This window comes from Oikopleura dioica, chromosome XSR (genome assembly GCF_907165135.1).
Source record: "Oikopleura dioica chromosome XSR, OKI2018_I68_1.0, whole genome shotgun sequence".
NCBI lineage: Eukaryota > Metazoa > Chordata > Appendicularia > Copelata > Oikopleuridae > Oikopleura > Oikopleura dioica.
This window is the reverse complement of record NC_137294.1, coordinates 12,028,890-12,053,376: the sequence shown is the minus strand read 5'-3', so window position 1 is coordinate 12,053,376 and position 24,487 is coordinate 12,028,890. Positions and strand designations below refer to the sequence as shown.

At 38.7% G+C, this 24,487-nt stretch overlaps 1 protein-coding gene and 3 long non-coding RNA genes across 4 annotated transcripts; 2 read left to right on the top strand and 2 right to left on the bottom strand.

Annotated features, from left to right (window-relative positions):
* Positions 1 to 880: 880 nt before the first annotated feature.
* On the bottom strand, positions 881 to 1,665 carry LOC145710142 (uncharacterized). Its single transcript, XR_014135010.1, has 3 exons — positions 1,591 to 1,665; positions 1,436 to 1,501; positions 881 to 1,014 (listed from the first exon to the last, which is right to left on the bottom strand). It is a non-coding gene; the product is annotated as an uncharacterized LOC145710142 (long non-coding RNA).
* A 709-nt stretch (positions 1,666 to 2,374) lies between these two features.
* LOC145707073 (uncharacterized) lies at positions 2,375 to 10,023 on the bottom strand. The gene is made up of 5 exons (XM_081784551.1): positions 9,784 to 10,023; positions 8,910 to 9,131; positions 5,493 to 5,616; positions 3,485 to 3,785; positions 2,375 to 3,234 (listed from the first exon to the last, which is right to left on the bottom strand). Exons 1-5 carry the CDS (start codon positions 9,925 to 9,927, stop codon positions 2,478 to 2,480), a joined length of 1,548 nt encoding a protein of 515 aa, XP_081640677.1. The 5' UTR covers positions 9,928 to 10,023; the 3' UTR covers positions 2,375 to 2,477.
* Positions 10,024 to 23,017: 12,994 nt separating this feature from the next.
* On the top strand, positions 23,018 to 23,780 carry LOC145709864 (uncharacterized). Its single transcript, XR_014134950.1, has 3 exons — positions 23,018 to 23,246; positions 23,456 to 23,619; positions 23,660 to 23,780. It is a non-coding gene; the product is annotated as an uncharacterized LOC145709864 (long non-coding RNA).
* Positions 23,781 to 23,874: 94 nt separating this feature from the next.
* LOC145710138 (uncharacterized) lies at positions 23,875 to 24,206 on the top strand. Its single transcript, XR_014135008.1, has 3 exons — positions 23,875 to 23,986; positions 24,033 to 24,078; positions 24,129 to 24,206. It is a non-coding gene; the product is annotated as an uncharacterized LOC145710138 (long non-coding RNA).
* Positions 24,207 to 24,487: the final 281 nt, after the last annotated feature.

The window sequence follows — 24,487 nt, the reverse complement described above, 5'->3', positions numbered from 1 at the left end:
TGATTGACAAAACAAAAACAGATTTTAATCCTCCAAAATTATTTGTATTTCAAACTTATCGCCCAAAAACCAGAAAATTGAGAGTTTAGATTTAATTAAATAAAAAATAAAGCCGTCATTTCTCTACCGCCGAGGTCACTATTCTTGACAGAAAATATCTTCTTTTAGCTAGACTCGGAAACCTGTGTAGAAAACCTGAGTCAGGTTCTGAAACGAAAAGCAGCGTAGCGGCTTTTTCAAACGAAGCCGCAAAATATTCTAATGGTAATATTTGCGGCTATGTTAAAAACACTGATCTAGGGAACCTGTGTAGAAAACCTGAGTCAGGGTCTGAAACCGGCTTCTTTTTAAGAAAGAACTGTCAGACCCTTACTCAGGTTTTTTACACAGGTTTTCTGAGTCAAGGTCTGAGAAGATCTTTCTATAAAGGAAGCCGCTTTCAGACCCTGACTCAGGTTTTCTAGACAGGTTTTCGAGCCCCAATTGAATCATTTGAAAAATCAGACGGTCTGTAATAAGTTTTGGTTCTTCTCATTTTGTTTTTCTTTTTACCAAACTAATTTTATTTTGCTGTTCACTTGAAAATTGTCTTTTTTCTTCGGAAATTGCGCTGCAATCAAATTTAACAAAATCTGCCAGAAGTGAAAAAGTAAGCTGTTTTTTCACCTCGTTTGGTACATTCCCTTACGAGGAAAAAGCAAGTGAGCTTGTGAATGTCATTGTCACGGATTAGGAAAGGATCATCCGTTTTTGGGCACGTGACTCCTCGATCCTTTTAGTTTCGAAAAAGCGAAAATTAAATTGAATTATGAATTATTGGAATTTGGAATTGAAGCGAAAGAAGAGGTGCAGGAGATACGTCCAAACTCGCGTTATGTTTATTTATTCATCAATGGTTAAAATAAGAGTGAACTATTAAATGACTTTGCCATCGCTGCGTTACGCCGCTTCACATACTGTAATACATGTCGTCCATTTCGGGCGGCCCATTTGAAGCTATCGTCATTATCGACGCTACAAATTTTGGTAAGAGGAATTTGGTTCATCGATAATTTTAATAAAAAGGGCCCCTTATTAAGGGGTATTCAACATATTCGGATTTTTCTTTATAGTTTTAGATAGTGACACCCTTATTCCACTTCAAGGACAAGCTCTTGAAAAACTCAATTATGCATTATACTTTCCTTAGAATAAGGGTATCACTATCTTAATACTGGGGGAATTCAGCATATTCGGATTTTCCTTCATATTTTTAGATAGTGACACCCTTATTCCGCTTCAAGGATAAGTTCTCTTATTAATGCCAAAAACTCAACAATTATGCATTATACTTTCCTTAGAATAAGGGTATCACTATCTTAAGCTCCAAAGAAGTTGCTGAAGCGAAATAACCCTAACCCTAACCATAAATCATTCATAGAAAATTTCAACTTACAAATAATATCATTTTTTCCAGTCCGTCCAGGCGTCTTAAAATTCATTCCATAGTCCATATTTTCTCCTGAAATAATAACTGAAATTGAAGAATTTTTACGAAGCAAATTTTTCTCGAAATAAACATTTTAGCTTGCAAAATGAAAAAGAACGCACCTAGGTCTTGTGTGTCGATAAATCCCTTGAGCAGATTTGGAATAACGCTCGAGCTGCATATCGTTACTATTGCTGCTTCAGCGGGTACAATTACGTTCTTTTTTTACGTTGAATTTAACGAAGCCTAATTGCTAGCTCGAGTTTCTTTTTTGTCGTATAAAATTGAGCTCTTTTTCCTAATTAGTTATTATGCTATTATTTTCAATCTTGGGATCACGAGGGCTTTTGTTATTCTCAAAGTTACTCAAAAACTGAGCGCAGCATTTCCTTTATAGAAAACCTGAGTCAGGGTCCTGTGCAAGTCCTGACTCAGGTTTTCTATAGAGGTTGCCCTTTCCGAGCGCTAGACTCAACAATCTGTATAGAAAACCTGAGTCAGGGTCCTGTGCAAGTCCTGACTCAGGTTTTCTATAGAGGTTGCCCTTTCCGAGCGCTAGACTCAACAATCTGTATAGAAAACCTGAGTCAGGTTTGTGGAATATTTCAAAAACCCGCGTCTCTGCAAATCAGAACCCTGACTCAGGTTTCCTGCACAGGTTGCTGAGATAGGCCCTTCCTGTCTTCCTTACTTGCTTCTCAATGCAACCTAACTCTCTAAGATCTACTAGTAAATTCTTGAAATTGTAATTTTGCACCCTTGAATAAAAAAGTCTCAGCATGCTTTCTCTCTTTTCTGGAGGAATTAGTTGAATGTAACTGTTTTGCAGCTGCACTTTGCCTTTTAGCTGCATCTCGTTAGTTTATTGATGAGTTGGTGCCGTCACCAATAGTGTAGAGAATGTTGAGAAAAAAACGATTATTTATTTAACACTTTGTACAGAAACTTTTACAGGTTGTCGATTTTGGGTTAGGGTCGAATTGCGATTTGGAACTGAAAATCTACTTGTTCAGACGAATAAATTAAACGCTAAAACGCAGGCGATTAGCAACGTCGACGCTTTCACCAGCGACGACGAGGACGGCTCGATTGTCGTTGTCTGGATTCGAGGATTGATAGAAGTTGTCTCCTCGTTTTGAGACTGCTCTGTGGACACTATCGTGGTTTTTGATGATTCGGTGGAAGTTATGTTGCTGCTTGTTTTTCGAGTTGTTGTGCTTGTTGTCGTCGTCGTTGTGGTTGTAGTTGTGGTTGTAGTTGTCGTTGTCGTCGTTGTAGTGGTCGTGGTTGTCGTTGTGGATGTCGTTGTGGATGTTGTCGTCGTTGTGGTTGTAGTTGTTGTTGTCGACGTTGTTGATGTTGTTGTTGTTGTTGTTGTTGATGTAGTTGATGTTGTGGTTGATGTTGTTGTTGTTGTTGTTGGAATCATAGTTGTCATTTTGATAGTTTTAAGTGGAGTTGTTGTTGTGGTGGAAGTTGTGGTCGTTGATGTAGAAGTAGTCGTAGAAGTAGTCGTAGAAGTAGTAGTAGTCGAAGTGGTTGTTGTTGTTGTTGAGGTTGTGGAAGTGGTGGAAGTTGTCTCGGCAAGAATTTCTTCCGTAGTCGTTGGAATAGAACTAGTTGTTGTTGGAAGACTAGTTGTCGTTGGCTCCACTGTTGTTGGCGCAACTGTAGTTGTTGTTGGAAAGGTAGATGTCACATCGAGATTGAGCGTGGTCGACGTTGGTTCCGCAAAAGTGGTGGTTGTTTCGACGGACAGTGTTGTTCTGAAAGTACTTTTTTAAAACACGTTCACGAGAAAAGACACAGTCGATGGTCGAAATGAATAATTGAGAGCTGTACTTTACTCTCCCGGGAAAAGAGGCTCCAGTTTTGCCCAATTTCTGATCTACTGAATGTTAATGCTACTAAATCTACTTTTTGAATGATGCATCGGACTTGAGGAGGACTTGATTAATTTTTTTCCCGGAAAAGAGGGGACTAAGCAGTCGGATTGACCGGTAAAAGAACACTTACGTTTCTTCCTTTGAACGTGGAGGTTGATCATCGCGCCCGCCAAAGGGAATGACTGTAACTCCGAGCGCGTCGATTTGATTTTGAAAAGTGTCGAGTTTCTGACTCTCCAAATTCTCAAACTCTTCCTCGCTGCCTTTCTTCCCGTACATTCCTAAATCAAGTTCAAGTTGTTTCAATTTACCTTCGAAGGCGCCAAGGTCGAGAGTTTCGTCCACTTCGTCTTTTGCTACTGTAGCTGGTGTTGTGTTGATTTCCATGATTTCCGATTGATCAGTTGTGAAGACAGGGAGAGCATTCGCTTCTTAAATTTTATATCGTAAAATTGTCATTTTAAAATTAAGGGTGTCAACAACGATTTCGCCAAAGAACATTAACCCAATCGTTGTTGACACCCTTAAGCGCGGGGAATATGACTCGGCAACCTTTGTAAAAACCTGAGTCAGGGTCCTGAGTACCACGGAGCGAAGCCGCTAAGCAAGACCCTGACTCAGGAATTCTACACAGGTTTCTTAGCCGAGAGTAGCTGAGCCCAGATTGTGACAACTCAGAGTCGGGAAGACGATTGCAAGATTAGATAAGAAGAAGAGGGAGGGAAAATATTAACGGTCCGGATCGCGGAAATTGCCACTTTAAAGTTAGGTGATGGGTCAACTCAAAATCGCCATCTCAAAATCCGCAGCGATCGAAACTCCAAAATTCAAAATCAGAAATCAATTAGAGGACAGCATTTTTTTGCTTGTTTTGAGCAGAGCTACGATTCAGCGCTAAAACAAATTGACACTATCAAAGGAAAGCTTAACGGAGCCGAAATCGTTCTAAAAATAATCCCGAAAATAATTGAAACTGATGTTAATATTATTAACGCTCAAGGAACTAATTGTCCTGCTTGATTTTAAACTAGACTTGAGTCGAATGGAACAGTTGGAAATGAAAACAGCGGAAGTTGATTTACAAATTCAGCGGATTTAGATTTTTGTTTGCCAAATTGTCTCTAAGTCCAGAAAGACTACTAGCCTAAGGCTCGACAACCTGAGTAGAAAACCTGAGTCAGGGTCAGAAAAACGTGAAGCCGCTTCGTGAAATCGCCTGACTCAGGTTTTCTACACAGGTTGCCGAGATCAGGGGTTAAACCAAATTATAGAAATGATTTTAAAGATCAGGGTTTTGATTGGCCGGTGGGCCAAATGCAGCAATCTTATTGGTAATCCAAAAATGCCGCCCTCTTTCCTGAATTTTTCCAAAAAATAAATTTATTAAATTGTCAGTGATCGATTTTTCATTAAAATACAACGATAAAAAATGCGTCTATCAGTCGAAATAAATTATTATATCGGCAGACTTCAAAAGAAGCCACTATCGGCTGTCTTTACTTTCTATCGCAAAAATAAAATTCTCTTACGAAGAGAATGATCATAATTGGGAATCTATAGATGAATTATCCGAGAATATGAAGCGGAAAATTAACTGTCATACCGGTATAGTCTGTACAATCGCAAGTTACAATGTGGAGGACCTTATTCGAATTTTTTGAATTAAAATTATTGAATAAAATATTAATTTCATTAAAAAATATACTTTTTAATTTAAATTTATATGATTATGCTTAAATTCAGGTAATGATAATTATTATTAAAAAAAAATTAAAGAAAAATATTTAAAAAATATTAAAAAAATATTTTTTATTATTAAAATTTTTCTTTTATTAATAAAAATTTTTTTTATTATTAAAAATTTTTTTTTATTATTAAAAAAATATTATACAAAAAAGGTTCCAAAAAGATATTTTATCAGTAATAAATAATTTGAAATATTTCTAATTAATTAACTGTAATATTAGCTGCGGATAATTACTGAAGCTGTGAGCAGTTTTGTTCGATTTCCAGTAAGAAGGGATAATTTCCAGTAATCGACCAAAACGCCTTGTCATGAGCGCTTGTTGGAATTTTGCTTTGGCCGCTTTAGAAAACTGGCGTTCCAGCAAAAATGAAAAGATTATTTTGCTTTTCACCTGTGGTTTCGAAGAGTGGCATCGCCGCAGTCGTGTAGAAGCCGTTTAGAAGGAAATCCATCGCAGTTGTGCCCAATGAATAATTGTCGACGGCGAGCTCTTGTGAATTCTTCAAGAAGATGTTCTGAAAAGAGAAACTTACAGATACGCTTTTTCGTGTTAGAAAACTAGTTTCGCGAATTTTTAATCGGCCAAATGAGCCGGGTTGAGCGCTACAGAAATTTCCAGGAATAAGAAATAGAATGAAACGAAATTTGAGCTTTTGATTGGCCAAAATAGAACAATCGAATTATTTTTCATGTGTTCCATACGCACATTGTTCTTGGCAACCTGTGTCAGAAAACCTGAGTCAGGGTCTGAAAGATCTCGTAGACGCGGCTTTTTTTCTCTGCGGCTTCATTGAAAAAAAGCCGCCGCTTCTCATTAGAGATCATTCAGACCCTGAATCAGGTTTTCCACACAGGTTGCCGAGCTCAGTAGAAAACCTGAGTCAGGGTCTGAAAGATCTCATATACGCGGCTTTTTTTTAAAGCGGCTTCGCCAAATTATATTTTAGATCAATTTTTCAGATTCTGGCAAAGCCGCGGCTATTCATTAAAGATCATTCAGACCCTGACTCAGGATTTCCACACAGGTTGCTGAACCCAAGCCTGTATGAAACGAGTGTTAGGAGGTTTATGCCCAGAAAATCGCTTTTGAAGACCGCTCAAAATCGCAAAATTGGAGCAAGATTAAATTGGCGAACGTAATTTGCTGAGGGGAGCAAAACGTGAAAATACATTGCACAAAAGTTTGAGCCATTTGTTCCAGCTTAAAAGCGGATTAGAAAATATGAGCTCGGCGCGCACGAAGTGATTTCTGCTACACGTGTCGCTCCCTAATCCTATTTTTGCCCAATTTCGAAGCAGCTCTCTTTTTTTTCAAAAATTGAAATTGGAAAAACATTTCATCCAAAAACAGTTGCTAAAAAAAAGCGGTGATGGGTGTTTCCTAATTGATAATTAACGATGTTCAATTTCGATTTTGAGCGAGTTATTACCGAGACTTGTTAATCTAAATAGAAGCATCATTTTCTCAACTGCTCAACTTCTGGAGATATCTTAAGGGGACAGCCCTCGCTACTTGTCAAAAATTGACACATTTTTTCGGGATTTTGAAAATAACCCCGAGGAAGCTTTTCTTTGAAGATCTTCCGAGACCCTTACTAAGGTTTTGTACTGGGCTCGGCAACCTGTGTAGAAAACCTGAGTCAGGGTCTGAGTGATCTTTAACGAATAGCCGCGGCTTTGCCGGAATCTGAAAATTGATTTGAAATATAATTTTCCGAAGCCGCTTTTAAAAAAACCGCGTAAATAAGATCTTTCAGACCCTGACTCAGGTTTTCTGACACAGGTTGCCGAGCCAAAGCCTATACGAACCTCCTGAAAAGGCTTCAGCGAATCTCTATCCTGACTCAGGTTTTTGACACAGGTTGCTGTGAGCTCCGAAAATTAACAATTTACAGTTTTTAGTAAAAATGATTTATCGAGGTCTAAAGCCTTAAGTTTTTTTCTATTCATTTTTTGGAATGATAAAAAATTACCTAAGCGCTCTTGTAAAGAGTTCAAATTAGCCTGTCAGAAACGAAGACGTGAAAAGAGGCGTCTTTTTCCTTATTTTTGAAAGACGGTTTAAAAAGGCAGGAAATCTCTAGCCAGGCTCCAATTAACCTCTCGAGCGGTTGCGATAGACCATCTCACAGTTTTCTAAAATTTTCAAAATGACGCCAGCGCGATAAGAAAACGAGCAACTCAAAAGAGAAGAATCTTCCCTTTTCAGTTCGTTTATTGATGCGAGACCCTTATTCGGAGATTCCGAAGACGAGGAGAACACGTAAACAGGAAACGTAAAATGCTGTTTATGTATCATCTTCTCGGGACATCACGAATTTATAGCCCCGTTACTATGTCCCTTTCAAGACACCCCGCTCTAAAATGATCGCAAAGGGCAAGCTCAAATTAGAATTACCTCTATGTACTTTTACTATATGTACTTTTCTCGTTCTATTCTTTTATTATCGAAAAAATGGCAAAAAATTTGAAAAAAAAAAGCAAAATTTTGATTGGATATTTAAAATTCTAGCGAAGCTAGAATATTCAATATGGGGCAAAATCTAAAGCTGATTCAGGACCTGAGTAGAAAACCTGAGTCAGGCTTCGCCATAAGTTTAAAGAAATTTTATATGGTTTATTTGCGAAGCCGCTTCGCGGCTTCGTTTTTAAAAAAGCCGCTACGCGGCTTTTCATTTTAGCTCTTCCAGAGCCTGACTCAGGTGTTCTACTCAGGTTACTGAGCCCAGTTAAAGACCCTGACTCAGGTTTTTAACGCAATTAGGACAAGACATTACTATCTCGTTTTTTTTCTGAGAAAAAAAACAAGGTCCAAGATTTTTAATATCAGAACGTGTCGAGGATATCGTCTAAAACAAACACAAAAGTTGCACTACATCGACTCGTTAACACGTGGTTAAGAGTTCTTCTGGTCTAAACTCGGCTCAGTTAGTTTCTTTGATTTCGGCGATTGAGCGGCTAAGGCGGCTTAGATCGGTTTCATTCTCAGAGAAGCCTCTCGCTCCTTCTCAATCCTTTTATTTCGCTGCACTTTTTTGCGAAATCGGGAATAATTGCCTCCAAATCAACGCGTCTTTCTCAAAGCTGCTTCACATTTGCTGGCAGCTAATTTTGTTGACCGAAGATCGTGTCCAACCTTCTTTACTCAAAACAGGCGAAACATTTGTTTTACCGAAGGAGTTCTTTGTACCAATTAAGAGTTATTAATAGAACCATAATTTTTAATCGCCAACAATCATAATTGTCCAATATTTTCCCTTATCTATTATTTTAAGGGAACACCAAGCGAAAAATAGATAGAGGTGTGGAAGTTTAAAAATAGGGGGCCCCCATTTTAACGGGTGAAGGAACCGATAAAAAATTTCGACCAATTTTGCGTGGGCGGCTACTCGACTTCTCATTGGCCACTGAGCCGAGTTCAGGCTTTTGATTGATTGAAAATTTTCGCGCAAAATTTGTCGGAATTTTTTCCGGTTTCTGACCCATTTTAACGGATAAGGGTCCGGACCCTCCAACCTGTGTAGGAAACCTGAGTCAGGGTTTGCCACAGATCGGCTTCGCCTAGATCCAAAAACAACTCGAAAATCCGGGTTGGTGTCAGGAACCGACAAAAAAAATTTCGATAAATTTTGCGTGGAAATTTTCAACCAATCAGAAGCCTGGATTTAGCTGACCGGCCGAGTAGCCGCCCACGCAAAATTTGTCGAAATTTTTTGTCGGTTTCAGACGCCAATCCGAAAATCCCGAGGGACACTCAGATGATTAACCAATTTTTAAATAGCGAAATAAATTTTTCATTCAAACTTACAATATCTGGCGCAGTTGTGGGCTCTCCAAATGCAAAGTCAAAACTCGTCACTTTCTGTGCAGGATTTCGCTGAATTTCTTCCTGAAAAGATGGAACCGTCGGATTCGCCCAAGCATCGAATTCGAAAAACATCGTCGTTGCCTGCTGCTGCTGCTCGATTTTGCTCGGCAAATTCAAGCTCCCGAAAGGCTGAATCGGCTGCTTCAAGTTAAACGCATCGTTCTGAAAAATCAGCTTTTAATTTTACTTTTGATCGACAGGAACCACTTGCTTCAAATGTCAAAAAATCGTCGTGGAAGCAATTTTCTTGCAAAGCTTTTTCATTTAATGAAAGCTATTTTTTTGAGAACTCATAAATATTGAAAAAAATGGACTAAACCAATTTATGGAAGTGCATTTTCGGATTACCAATAAGATTGCTGTATTTAGCCCACCGGCCAATCAAAAGCCTGATCCGTAAAATCACTTTAATAAATTGGTTTAACCACACATCTTTGAATAAAAATCTTAGTTATTTTCATTTTTTTTATTTTTTTTTTTGTAAAATAAAAGTTTTGTGTTAAAATTATTGATTTAAGATTTTAGCAGAATTTTTTATTGGAAATTTTCTCGACAAAGAAGCGTCTAATTTCGACATTTCCTGATAAATTGAAGGGCAGTTAGATTTTGAGCTCGGAAACCTGTGTAGAAAACCTGAGTCAGGGTTTGAAAACGGCTTCTTTTATAGTAAGACCTTTCAGATCCTGACTCAGGTTTTTTACACAGGTTTCCTGAGTCAGGGTCTGAAAATATCTTTCTATAAAAGAAGCCTCTTTCAGACCCTGACTCAGGTATTCAACACAAGCCCGAGCCCAGTTTAGATTTTCAGACTTACTGAAGATTTGAGATTGGCAACACTGGGCTGATCAGTGCCCCAGAGAATCGAGAGGTCCATCTGCGTTGTTCCAAAAAAGGGAAAAGCCGTGGTCGCTTCTTGCGCAAAAGCTCCGGTCGAGGAGAGAAAGCTGCTAATCTTCATTTTCTCTCTCTCTTTCGCACTTTTTCAAAAACTCTTTTTCAAAATTATAAAAATCGAGGATCAAGCTCCTATTTTTTATATCTCTTGTAAGAACTCCGCAGTTTGCAAAGTAATGATGCAAGAAAAACGCTTACCGGAAGGGTCGTCTGAGAGGTGGGGTCAGAGAGCGCGGCGCGCGTATCGAACCCCGCGAGAAATCGCGAAAACAGCTCGCGAGCGCCACCTACTACGCCAAAACGCGCCAAACAGTATTACGACAAACACTTGATTCGATTTATTGTGCCCGAGTTGTGATCTAATTAGTGATTGGGCAAGAATTGAAATTCTTATTCCGAAAAATCGCTTTGATTTTTATAACTCGCGATTTATTTTGAAACTCTTCTCAATTCTGGAGACAGTTATTCTTTGCGCGAGCTCTAAAATTGAGTACTAACAGTAATTGAGTTCAAATGATGGATAAGAGTTCGATCAAATGTCATTTTTATGCTCTAAAAAATTATTTCAAACCCTAACCCTAACCAAGGTCATGATTCCAGACCTTTTTCTAGGTCAGGGGCTATCTACTGGGGGGTAAGGGGTTAGGGTTAGGCTTAAGGGGGTTTCAGTGAAGGAAAATGAGGGTGTCACAATCTTAAACTTTCGAGGTGTCAGAACCGACAAGAAATTTCGAAAAATTTTCGGTGGCAATTTTCAACCAATCAGAAGCCTGGATTCGGCAAACCGGCCAATCAGCAGCCATGAAGCCGCCCACGCAAAATTTGTCGAAATATTTTTTGCCTGTTCTTGACGCAACCCCCTCAAGAAGCCTCCGAAGAGCCTATTGTTAGTTACAGGTAGCCATAGTCTATGAGTCAAAGAGGACAAAATCTTATTTGTTCTAAGTATAATTTTATAATGTCAACAATTGTAGTTATGAAAAGATTAGGACATTTTTACCGATTCATTGGCGCTAAATTTTTATTCCTTGTGCATCAACTCATCTTGATTTTATGGTTTTTCGATTTCACACACCCCCTTAAATTTTGGAGAGAAATCCCGAATCTTCATGTCTTTCTTCTTTCAATGATAAACGCCTTATCAAAAACCAGTTCTGGTAATCTGATAAAAAGCAAATTCTTTCGGCACAAGAATTCGAATCCAAGAAAGAATGAGAACTTTCTTTCACTTGGCTAAATTATCTAAATCCAAAAAACGTGTGTCAAATCAAACTAACATCAAACAGAGAAGTGTTACAAAACCATATAATGGCACGCTGTTTAAGATAAATAAAAAGCTGTTTTAGCGATTCTAAAAGTGTTTCTTTTTTCAAACGCGAAAATGGACAGACTGGCGACAAGAAAATTGTATTTTTGGTTGAAACTAAAAATTGAAAGAGAAAAAAGTTATGCTAGAAAAACACGTCTTGTTTCCGCCTCTTCTGATCAAACTACATTTTGAAGTTAACAATTTAATTTCGATTTGAAACACGAATCATGCTCATCTTGACAAGCTCAACCAAAAATTTAGAGAGTCAAGCGTTTACAAAATCGTTGTTGTGAAAACCTACAGCTTGGTTTTCAATTAAATTAAGGGTGGAACCACCCATTATCTGTTCTTTTTAGGGAAAGATGTAATTACTCTTTTCTTTACTTCTGACGCAGGCCTAAGATTAAGGGTGTAGCCAAGGATTATTTTTCTCTTTTTCCTGCTGGGAAATACTCGAAAACCTGTGTAAAAACCTGAGTCAGGGTCAAAAAGTGCCTGAAAGAAAAGCCGCGTATTTCATTAAGGATCCCTCCGTCGACTTTAGCGATTTTTCCGAAAGAAATTCTGAAAAAAATTGATAGTGATAACTTAAGGGTATCCACTTGTTAACTCATTTTTGCTCTAGAAATCTTCATAAGCTACATAAAAATAATAAAATTTTTGAAAATCCTAAGGGTATACGGGGATAAAACGCTGTTTGAAAATTGAGATAAAGTCGATGGGGGATCCTTAAATCAGCTTTTTTATACAGGTTGTCAAGACCAGCTGCTGGGTTAGTATCTACAACGCTTGCTTCTAAAATCATTTTAGTAATTTAGTTTTGGGCTTCTTAAAAGTCTCGTTAAAATTTCCGAAAGAAAGTTAAACCCGATTAATTAATGCTTTGCGGAGAAAAACGATATCCAGGCAGCTTTGATGTAAGCACTTTCGGGCGAAAAATCAGTTAGGGAAGAAATGGAATTAAGCCGGGCGAGGATTAGGACGCAGGGAGTTACATTAAACGGGCGAATATTTATCACAATCCTAAATAAATTTCAAAGCTTTCTAGCGCGATGACAGTGGATTATGGCGCCCGAATTTTAGAGCCGCTTCTAGAGACCTGCCTGTTTTCATTTCAAACCTTTCCGAAACTTGGATAAATATAAAATAACAAGCTAAAAAAGGAAGAATCCTAAGGCGAAGATTTCTTAGCGACGAAATTTCGCGGCTGACCTCCGATAAGGTGTGTGTCGATTTTTATTGCGGTTTCAATTATGCTCGCCTGCAATTCGATGGTCATATAATATGACTCATATTGTCGATTGGAAGTGGTGATCTTTAGGGCGAAAGATTGTCGATTTTCCGTAATGACCATTTTTGGCCTGTGTAGAAACCTGAGTCAGGCTTTGAAAGACCCTAAGCGGCATTTCATTTAGGGTCTCTCGAAGCCTGACTCAGGTTTCTACACAGGCCAAAAATGGTCATTACGGAAAATCGACAATCTTTCGCCCTAAAGATCACCACTTCCAATCGACAATATGCGAATTGCAGGCGAGCATAATTGAAACCGCAAAATAAGCGCGTTTCGTATAAAAAAGAATGTAGCTGCTGATGAGCGTCAAATTCGATTCCAAATTTTGCCCGGAAAATATATATTCATCTAATGTTGCCCAGCTGGCGATTCGTTTTTGTTATTGAATATTCATTTCCGATCTTGTTTTTCGGGACCGCAGCAATTCAGAATTCTATCAAAAAGGGGGCTTTGTTTACGTGTCGCAGCAGACGTGCTAAGCTGGGGCTTTTTATTCTTGAGGTTTGGAACTGGGAATTAGGAATTTATTGTTTTGGTGTTTTTGGGAATTCGGGATACAGAGTCTAGCCCTCGCTCTTTCAAAGGAGTTCGAACATCGTCGGCAGAATCGCAAAGTTTAAGAGCTAAGCTCGGCAACCTGTGTAGAATACCTGAGTCAGGGTTCGATAGATCTTTTATGGATCTATTCAGGCCCTGACTCAGGTTTTACACAGGTTGCCGAGCCCTAAAAGTCCCCTCTTTTCACCCCGTTGTTTAATTGACGTTTATTGTCTCGTCGTCAAACTTGAGGAAGGTCTCTGGAGTTTTATCAAACTTCCTGTAATTGAGGATGTTGCATAAAACTAATTTTGTGGTTTTGGGATCAAAAAAGAGCGATTTCTAAAGCGTCAAATTTCAGGACTCTGCTCTAATTTATTTTCCTCTAGGAACAACTTTCCAACCTTGCTTTGGCCATTGTTTTCATTCTTATATCATTCTTATCCCTGCTCGCTGAGATAACATTTGATCCTACCGGTCAAAATGCAAAACAAGGATGCAAATACGTTTTCAGCAAACAATTCTCGCCCTCAGAGTTTGGCTCAAACCCCGAGACTCGGAGGTGTCTTAAGTACTGTATTTTAAAATCGCCATTTTAGAAGAAAAACCTGCGTAGCAAGCCTGAGTCAGGGTTTTGAAGTTTTGAAGAACCCTTACCTGGGCTCGGCAACCTGAGTAGAAAACCTGAGTCAGGCTCTGGAAGAGCTAAAATGAAAAGCCGCGTAGCGGCTTTTTAAAACAAAGCCGCAAAGCGGCTTTGCAAATAATCCATATAAAATTTCTTTAAACTCCTGGCGAAGCCGCTTCGCGGCTTCGTTTTAAAAAGCCGCTACGCGGCTTTTCATTTTAGCTCTTCCAGAGCCTGACTCAGGTTTTCTACTCAGGTTGCCGAGCCCAGACCCTTACCATAACCCTGACTCAGGTTTTATACACATCTTGACAAGCCATCCAGATCTGCCTTGTTGGAGACTTCCGGTAATTGACGATTTGGGCAAAATGAATTGTGGTTTTTGGGGAGTAGCAAAAGTAACAAACGAGCTGTCCAAAGCGTAAAACTGCGGCCGGAGCAAAACAGATGACGGTTTTACGTTTTCGCGATTTTCGCGGCGAGCAGCGATAATTACAAATATTATGAATGATAGACTCACTTGTTCGGAAACGCCAAAACTGTTTCCGAAGCATAACTAGGAAACTCGATGAAAAATGAGCTTTTTAGGGCTTAGTAGGGAGGAAGTATAATACAGTTTTAGAAAGCCCAGGAGCTGTAGATCATTTTGACTATTGATAGTAAGGGTTTGACTCATGCCCTGGGGCACTTTTGGCCTTCCAAAGGGCCAAATTTCTGGTACTCTTCGGATAAGGGACCGTAACTTCTAGTATCCCGGGTCTTTGGAAATAAAACTTATACTCGGTTGTAGAGGAGGCTCTGACGGTTCCGAATATGTATAGAAAACCACCGGGACCCCCACCTCTAGAAGGCGCTAGAGGCTCTAGAAGTTGAGGAAGTCAACCAAAAATCGGTACTTTTTGCCTAAAAAAGGCTGGAATTGTTGTATTTTCATTCGAAATCGATTATTAATAATTTCTAGCGATTTTGTGATATTCAAAAATGTCAGTTGAGGTCATTTGAGGTGAATTTTCAGCAAATTCTAGTTTTCGCTTTTGATGACCTAAAAGTGCCCAAAATTACCCCAAAACTTATTTTTAATCTAACAGAATCATCAAAAATGTTATTTAAATCGATTTCGAATGAAAATACAGCATTTCCAGCACTTTTTTGACAAAAAGTACCGATTTTTGGTTGACTTCCTCAACTTCTAGAGCCTCTAGCGCCTTCTAGAGGTGGGGGTCCCGGTGGTTTTCTATACATATTCGGAACCGTCAGAGCCTCCTCTACAACCGAGTATAAGTTTTATTTCCATAGACCCGGGATACTAGAAGTTACGGTCCCTTATCCTAAGAGTACCAGAAATTTGGCCCTTTGGAAGGCCAAAAGTGCCCTAGGGCATGAGTCAAACCCCTTACTATCAATAGTCAAAATGATCCCCAGCTCCTGGGCTTTCTAAAACTGTATTATACTTCCTCCCTACTAAGCCCTAAAAAAAGCTCATTTTTCATCGAGTTTCCCTAAGCATAACCAGTTGACAGTACTTGTAGACAACCTAAGCGATCGTAAAAATTACTTTCCCAGATTACGGGTCTTACTCACTTGTCATTTGGACTTGAAGCCCGCGTTATTTTTTTTATATAAATTTAAAGTTTTCATAAAAAAAAGTAAATTATTTTGAATTTCGGGGAATTTGGCGATAATTATCGGATGATGCTAATTTATGTCATAAATAAATTCGCGGCGCACGGGCAAACCGGATTCCAGCAAAACGTAAAAATACAACTTCACTCAGCCCGTAATTGCCCCTATCAGCGTAATCCGCAAATCGATAATCCGCGTATATACAATCTTTACGTAGCTTCTTGTTACTGTAGCAGTTTCATAGCAAGCTTATTAGGTTTTCATTGGAGACAAAGTTGGGCTCGGAATCCTGAGTCAGGGTCTGAAAGATCTATCATCAACTGCTTTATTTTTGAAGATAAAGCGAAAATTGTAAAATGCTGAGTTAATCCTTTTCAAACCTCTTCCTAAGAACGGGCTCTGAAGCCCAGATTAAATAGTGAGATCGAATTATGAACAGCTCCGAAAAAAGACTGGTCTCGTGAAAAAGCGATTAGTAGAATAAAACGTCAAACGAATGTTCAACTCGTCTACATTTTTACAAAAAAACGGTTTTAGGAACCGACAAAAAATTTCGACAAATTTTGCGTGAAAATTTTCAACCAATCAAAAGCCTGCGTTTTGCTGACCGGCCAATCAGCAGCCGAGTAGCCGCCCACGCAAAGTTTGTCGAAATTTTTTGTCGCCACCCAAAAAAACCTGAGTCAGGGTAAAGTATCTATTTCAAACTATTTGTGATTGACCCTGACTCAGGTCTTCTACACAGGTCGCCGAGTCCAGATTCCCGCTTTTTAGAAGCTCTACAACTCGGGGCTCACTCTCTCTCTCTTCACGATTTTATCAGTTAAGGTTGTATATTAGCTTAAATATTTGCGTCAATAATTATGACACGCTGACAGATCTTTTTGTCAAACAGAAGAGTCCCTTTTTTCTAAAACTCTAAAAGTGATTATTTCGGCTTTGCGAAACTCGGAATCTTTGATGAGGCAACTTTTTTTCAAGCTTTCAAGTTTTGAATTGTTCACGGTTTTTAGAGTTGAGCCGCGATTTGAGGCCCTCGCGCGTGTTTGGGTTAACCTCGAAAGTCTTGTTTTTTGTTAACAAGAAAGGCGGTCAATTAAAGATTACGCGAGTTTGGTTTAAGCCACGACGCTTTTGGAAAAAAGTACATCTTCGTGGTTTTAACACCAGTTAAAATTTTAAGTGCCCCCTTGACTTGGGCAAGACGTCTTGACTTGATTCTCTTTACATAATGTGCGGTCCAAATCCGGGAATCCAGCGCCGCCTGAAATTCTTTTGGTCGAGCTCGCACCCAATCTTGGGCCAAACAAGGCGGTCGATTACGTACCCTATAAAATACCCATTCTGACAGGCTGGGGCTCAAGTTTTCTACACGCACTTGTCTTGAAAACCACTTTTACCCTCAGAATAAGAGCAGGGCTGAGTTCAAAAATAGCGAGGCAAGGAAACTTTAGCTTGGAAAGCGACGGCGCTGGCGAAAAAGGATAGCCACGCAGCCGACGTTCCGAGGTATTGTTTCAGTCTTGCGTCAACTCGGAAATAATTTGATTACAGCATTTAATGTTCTCCTGACTCAACTCGTCGAGGCGAACTGATGAAATCATCAGACAAATGTCCATGACTCCGAATTCATTGACGAAAGCGAGCCGTAGTTTCTTGCGGAGAAAATTTATCTTCTTAGATTTTGGAAGAAGAAAAAACACTGAAATTATAAATAAGGGTGTCTCCCCGAAAATAAGCTGTTTTTAGCCCAAGATGTCAAGTTTTAGACGCTTGGAAAAATATTTTTTCTTCCAATTTAGAAGAAAAACGCTTCGATAATGATTTTTAACAGAAAAAAAAATACTTTTTCAAGCGTCTTAGAGGTGATATCTTCGGCTAAAAACTGTCACTTTTGCGCAATCGCGCTATTTATTATATATCTCAGCAAGATAAATTCTGAGTTCAAAGCGCTCAAAAATAGTCGTATCTTCAATTTAAAAAGCTGGTTTCTCCTAATTCTGTCAAATGGGCCTGTTCTTTTTGAAACATTAAGATGTTCAACACGGCAATTAAGTACTTGAGCCATCACAAAAGCCGATTTAACATTTTGTTCAAGTCAAAAACAAATATTACGTTCTAAAACATCTTAAAAATTTGACAAAGTGTGTTCTCAATTTTAAAGGATCAATAATGCTACCCGACAAAAAACTTGTTTACTGTAAGATTATAATAAGTATTCAGCATTGTCAATACTGAATTCATGAATACAAATTTTGTTGCCTAAGCTAGCTTAGCCTTAGGGAAGCTAGCTAAGCTGCTGGCTTAGATAAGGCTTAGCTAAGCTAAGCTATTCCCAGGAAGAACTTAGCTTAGCTTTGCTTAATAATTTTCCAAAAAAGTCGGCTCAGCTTACCTTCGGCTAGAATTTGTTAGCTGAGCTTAGCTTAATTTACATCTCAGCTAAGCTACTAGCTATTAAAGGCTTAGCTGCTAAGCCAGGTTAACTTTTTTTAAGTCATTTTTATCCGCAATTTTCAATCTCTCAGCTAAGATTCGTTTATTGGCTAAGTTCGCTTAGGTTCGCTATGTTGGCCTTTTAAATTCGCTTCAGCTTAGCCGAGTAAAAAAGTTAGGCTTAGCTTAGCAAAATTTTTTCCTTAGCTTAGCTTTAAATCTTGAAAGTTTTTGACTTAGCTACACCCTTATTCTACCAAAGAAGAAGTGTGCTCTATCTATCTAGGAAGCTGGTGAGCTCGTGAATCAAAAAATTATGTTAAATTAGTAGAAAAGAGCTAATCCGAGGAAAATTGCCGAAAAGTCAGACACGGAGCAGGTTCGAATTGATTTCGTCGCTTCTAAACAGCTCGCGGTTAATTGACCACGTGGAGGCGACCGGATGCAGCAGGAATTTCGCTCTTTCATTTAAGAAGCACAGCAATGTCGTGGCCACGATAATATTATACAACAGTGCCTATTAGGACGATCAATCCACCGAAACTGCCCCTTTTAACTTCCGACTTTTGCGTCACAGCCGAAAATAATTTAAACTCCGCAAAACATATTTTCGGACAAGTTTGACGTTCAATAAACGAGAACTAGGCTCGGCAACCTGTGTAGAAAACCTGAGTCAGGTTCTGCCAGAGTTTTTGATAAACTGAAATGGTAATATTGGCGAAGCCGCTTTGCGGCTTCGTTTTCAGAAAAGCCGCTACGCGACTTTTCATAAAAAATTTTTCAGACCCTGACTCAGGTTTTCTACACAGGCTGCCAAGTCTTGAGATCGAAATCGTGAGAAATTGGTCGATCAGAAATTCAGGCAAAGCGCTGGAAAGAAGGTTACTCAAGATTGTCTAGATTGTTCCTGTTTTTCGCGCCTTGAGAATTGGCCGTCTTCTCTGATTTCTACGGAGACGGCGATCAACTGACAACGGCCGGTGCGTAAAGACGTCCGATTCCACGTCGCCAAAAAAGTGGAGAGAGAAAAGAAAATTAGGGGCACGTTTTTTTTCGACGTCGTCTCGACCTTTCCTACTTTCAACGGGCTTTCTTTCTTTGCTTCAAAAAAATCTATAGATTCTAGAGTTTTGAAACTCGGCAGCCTGTACAGAAAACCTGAGTCAGGTCCCGAATAGCTTGAATAATAAACCAGCTATTCAAAGTCATCTCTTCAAAACCTGAGTCAGGTTTTCTACACAGGTTTCCGAACCAAGAGCTAAAGTAAGGGAAAAATGAGTTCTACTTTTTGGCTTTTTTTTTCAAATAAAAATTTGATATTTTGCGAAGTGAATAAATTTGGAGAAGCAACAAAAATGAATCAACAAGAGTTTTTACTCCATCCAAAAAAACGTCATTTTCTTTTTCCCAATTTCTGAGATTCATTTGCTCTTTGAAGCTAGTTTACTAAAAGTACGGTGACCCCGATTCAAGTTTTGCGGAAACGAGTTTGATCAACAGAAATTCAATTAATCGTCAACTCCAACTCGCTGATCCGATCCTTTGGCGGCGTACTTACTAATATTGAAGCGTGATGCAAAAAATGAAATATGCACGAGGTCGAGCCAGTAGATCACTTTTTCCAGAATGTGGAGAAATTAGCTCTTTGTCCATTAGTACTTTTTCATTGGAACATGTTCAGATTTCAACTTGACGTTCGGCATTTTTTGGGAATACTGGGTATCGGGAACTGAGGAAAAACCAATCTGCGGATCTGTTTTTTTTCTGGTTTTTTTTTGTCTTTCTTCGCCGTTCTTTTCAGCTCTGAATTGAGCTACAGTAATATAACTTTACTCACGTGTCTACAAAAAGCAGCTTCGATCCAAATTGAACTTTTGGCGAAAAATGAGCAAATCTGCGTTCCTTCCTAAATTCTCATTTTCCGCGTGAATTACTATTCTCAGCGCGAAACTAATCTCTGCTCATTTCTATAAATATTAAACGCGTAAATCAGCTTCTGATCCGAGAAAAAGTCTGTCAGAAAATGACTTTAGACTTGCAGCTACTTCTGACCATCAGATCAACTTGACATTTTTGGGGTTAAACCAATTTATGGGAATGATTTTCGGATTACCAATAAGATTGCTGTATTCGGCCTACCGGTCAATGAAAACCCTTTCCATAAAAATCAGTTCCAAAAATTGGTTCTACCCACATTTTCGGGGTTAAACCAATTTATGGAAGTGATTTTATGGATCACGGTTTTGATTGGGTGGTAGGCCAAATACAGCAATCTTATTGGTAATCCAAAAATGTACTTCCATAAATTGGTTTAGTCCCATTTTTGCGACATCTGAGCTCAAAAATCTATGTAGAAATCCTGAGTCAGGCTCTGATTCAGGTCAAAAGACGAACCCAAAGGCAAACAAAAGATTCTCCTCCTTGATTTCATCACGTGATCAGTGATCACTGACGTATTTGATCTGTATTAGATCAGTCCTTTTTAATCATCAGCTTTTGAAGAATCAAATTATTAACTGTCAGCTGACTCAAGCAACAAAACCAGTTCCACAAGGGCGAAAATCAAGAAGTATCATTTTCCGAAAAACAGAACCGGCTCGAACTGCTCCTGAAGAAATCCAGCTCCATTGCGCCACCAGTTGACGATTCCGCACGATTTCGGGAAGTATTTAAGCACCGAGGGGCCGTCGGATCTTTACTCTTCAAGTCAAGAGATAGAAAAAAAAACAAGAACAGTTACAGCAAAAAAAAAAAAAGATAATGCTCGTGAATATTTTCCTCGTTGTCTTCATCCAAATCGAGCTGGTCGAGTGCCGAAACAAATACTTCAACAGAAACAGCTTCAAATCCTACCACGGGCTCAAAATGGTCGCCCCTCGTCAAAAAGTCGCCCTGAGATCATCCTCTTCCTCTTCCTCCTCGCAGATCGAACAAGCCAAGGAAAAATCGTGCACCAGGAGCTTTTGCAACTTCTGCTTCGAACTAATCAGCCGCGAAATGCAAAGCCACAAACACTGGGAAACCTGCGACATCGTCACCTCTCACTGCTGCGACGGAAAAGTCTCATTTCTTCGAACACGATATTGAAATTTTGAACAAAAATTTTCAACAACTTTTGCGCGAAAATTTCCCTATTTGTAACTTTTGTATTTTTATCACGATTTTTCTTTTTACTGTACTTTTTTCTGCCTTCTTTATACTCTTACTGCTTCCTCCAAAATATAAATATCTATTGCTCAAATTTTATCTCTTAAGTCCTGTTGTTTCCTCGTTCCAAGGTTCGGCATCAAGTGTAGAAAACCTGAGTCAGGGTCTGAAGGGCTAAAATGAAAAGCCGCCACGCGGCTTTTTTTAAAACGAAGCCGCAAAGCGGCTTCGCATATTTTAACTATCTCATCTATTTTCAATTTTGCGGCTTTTCATAAAAGATTACTCAGACCCTGACTCAGGTTTTCTACACAGGTTACCGAGCCGAGTTCTAGGTTTCTTTGAAAGTGTTCCTTATCTGAAGAAATGTCTTGTTACTAACACTTGTGGTAAATACGTAGAGAATATGAGAAAGAAGAGTAAGCTGGTTAAAAGTCAGAGATTACAAAACATACTTTAACTGTGACAGGTCTCGTCACTTTGTCAATCTTCTCCCACCACCGAAAGAGCAAACTTCTCAAAAAAATGAATACATCTTTCGAATTACTTGTGACTTTTCCGGTAAACATTGTATAGAAAGTTGCCTCCTGAGAAATATAAAAAACACACAGCAATATTGAATTCTGAGTTTTATTGCGACCAAAGCCGTAAATAAAGCAAGTTATACAAAAATATTCTTGATTAGAGTAATGCCGAAAATCGAGAAGACAACAACGACGAAAAATGCCAAAATCCAGATGAAAGCCGTTTGCCTAAAAAATTGTTAATTGAGCTGATAATTTGTTAAAAAAAACTTACCGAAACACGCTCATAATTGACTCAAACAGAGTTGGTTCGTGTGTTGCGTTGCCAAAATTGACAGGTACAAGGTAGGAGACTTCGTCATCGATGATAATTCGTTTTCTCTGATTGCGAAGAATTGGCTTCTTTGCCATCAAAAATTTGAGGATTCGAGTTAAGATTGGGGAAAACTGATTTTTGCGCCGCAAAAATTGCACTCGAAGCGAACAATCAGATATACTTTTTCGAAGGAGCGATTACTAAGCGAGTACAATCAGATCGAAAAGATTTTCTCGACGCATCTGAAAATGACCGATTTGCAAGGATACTACCCTAAAATTTATAGAGCAGGACATGGTCCATGTCACATGGAAAGGATGCGAAAGTGTCGGTGCACGTCTTGCTTTTTGAATAAATTATGGGCTAGTATATATTACGAAAGGTACACTCACGCTTTCTCAGGTCCCGTGCAGATTTTGTTTTCGCTGTTTAGCGATTGCCTCGCCGAATTTATCGAGAAATAGCAAATACTTGCTTGCAAACAATCAAAAACTAGAAAGAGACAGAGGATCCAGCCACGCCAAAAATATCAAGGTTAGTATATTTTCGTTCAATCCAAGTGCGCCAGTAAATTCCTAGATGATCGTAAACAGGGTATTCATTCTGATGGCAAAATAATTTTGAAAGGTCGCCATTCTAACGAACTTAATATCGGTTAAAATGCAGATCTCTCAGAAGTGATTATGAGGACCTCAGACTTTATCTTGCAAATAAAGCCATATTTTTACTTTGTTCTTTCCTCGAAGATTTATTCTTGTCAAAATTTAAGACGGGGAAGACTTTCATTTGTAGGAAAAACGAGATGATTGAAGTTTATCCGCTTCAATATATTTGAAACGCGGATGATTTTCATTCACAGAAAAATCGTTAGTTATTAAATTTTGATGAAAATCGGATAAATTCATCACAATGTCGATTTGAAGGTATTATGTTATTCTGAATTCTCTCTGAATTCGATTTTCTGAATTCTGAAAAAAGCTGCCTGAATAACAAAGATTGTTGTTTTAGTGACTTTTTTCGTTCAGCTCGCGAATCGACCAAATCATTTCAAACAGCCGTATCTTTTTCTCGCTGCGGAACGGAAAAATGAAAAGCTGCGAAGAAAAGTCAGAGAAAGAACAGAAACGGCCTCATTCTACAACAGGAGCGGGATCGAACTTTCTTGTTTTCAATTACTTTTTCCAGGTAAAAAAGCATTTTTCGACCTGCAATAAAAAGACAGCCACGAATACGGAGACTCATTGTCTGTAGTCAGCTCTCTTGGAGGAACCGGTAAAATGAATTTTCCTTGCTCTGTCAGAAAGTAAAATGTTGAGCGATATTCTTACCGTGAAAAAAGAGTACAACCGCGCTCGCGTAGTGAGCCGTTCAGCAAGTGCTTTTTCAAAGCGCTCAGCTCGGCGAAACACTGCCCATCCTATTTCCGACTTTCTTCAAAAAACGTCTGGTTCTGGACGAAAAACGTCCGAGGCCAACTTCGAGAACGACGGTGTTCTTATTCCATACCAAAATCGAATCGATCTGATAAAAAATGACACTGTCGAAATACGAAAATGGGACATTGATAAAAAGGTGAAAAAATATTAAAAATGTGTCGAAACCTGAGTCAGGATCCTGAAAAATCATAAATAAAGTCGCGTAGCGGCTTTTACAAAAACGGAGCCGCAAAGCGCCTTCACTAGAATCGCCACTTCATCCTTTTCTTAAAATTCTGACTCAGGACTCTGACTCAGGCTTCAACACAGGTCGCCAAACCAAGAGCAATGGATCACCTTATTCAGATTCAAAAATCCTTCTTTTCGGACATCGAAATAGCTGGAAGCTGGCTGCTCTGGATATGTCTAACTTTTGGGCTTTTATGCTTGGGAAACGCAGTGATCTTTGCATTTCTTCTTTCAGAGCAGCTCACTTCGCTCGTTCACGCAGTTATTGTCGCTCATTATTGGTAAAAATTTCAACTTTTTTTATCCTTAAAAATATTTCAGCCTTGTGATTTTGAATATTGCTTTCCTGCTCGTGGCGAATAAATGCTTGCAAGATGTAAAGCATGATGTCTATCTGTTCTGCAGCGGCCTGGCTTTGGCGAACAGCTTTTTGGCTTTAGGAAAAAGCGTCTTTAAGCTTCATGAAGCCTTCATCCTTCAACCCAAACCCTAACCCGAACCCCAAAGAAAATAAGAAAAGGCTCAAGACCTTTGAAAGGATTTTCATATTTCTTCTTTATAAAATCGTTTCATTCGATCGACTACAGTATCGGTTTAATTATGACTTTTGTTCTTTACTGCTTTATTTTTGCCGCCGCTATGTTTTTGGTAAGCATTTTCTTAAAATAAGAGCCGACTTTTTACTTTGCTTCAGTCTTTTATTTCGTTTCAAGTCCAATTCGTTCTCTCCAGGCTGGCAGGTTAGTGAAATCAATTAATAAAACACAGCTGAAATAATCTTATATTTTAGCTTCAGACATAGAAGCCTAAAAAAAGAATCGCTGTTGTTTCAACCTGTCCGTCAAAATAAATTAAAAAGGGTGATTAATGATTTCTATAAGAGAATTTCAATATGAAACTTGAAAATTATACTTCTTTAAAATTTTTTTAATTTAAAATTAAAAGTTATATTTTTGACATTTTTTATTAAGAAATTTTATTTTATGTTTTTAAAAACTTCGAGTTATCAATAGATATGTTGCATAATATTGACCAATAAATTTTTTTCCGTGACAGAAGAGAGTTCGAAGCTTCTTGAATATTTTCGAGAAGGAAAGACCGGATGCTGTTTCAGAAGTGACGTGCTAAGTTCATCGCCGATGTCCTGGA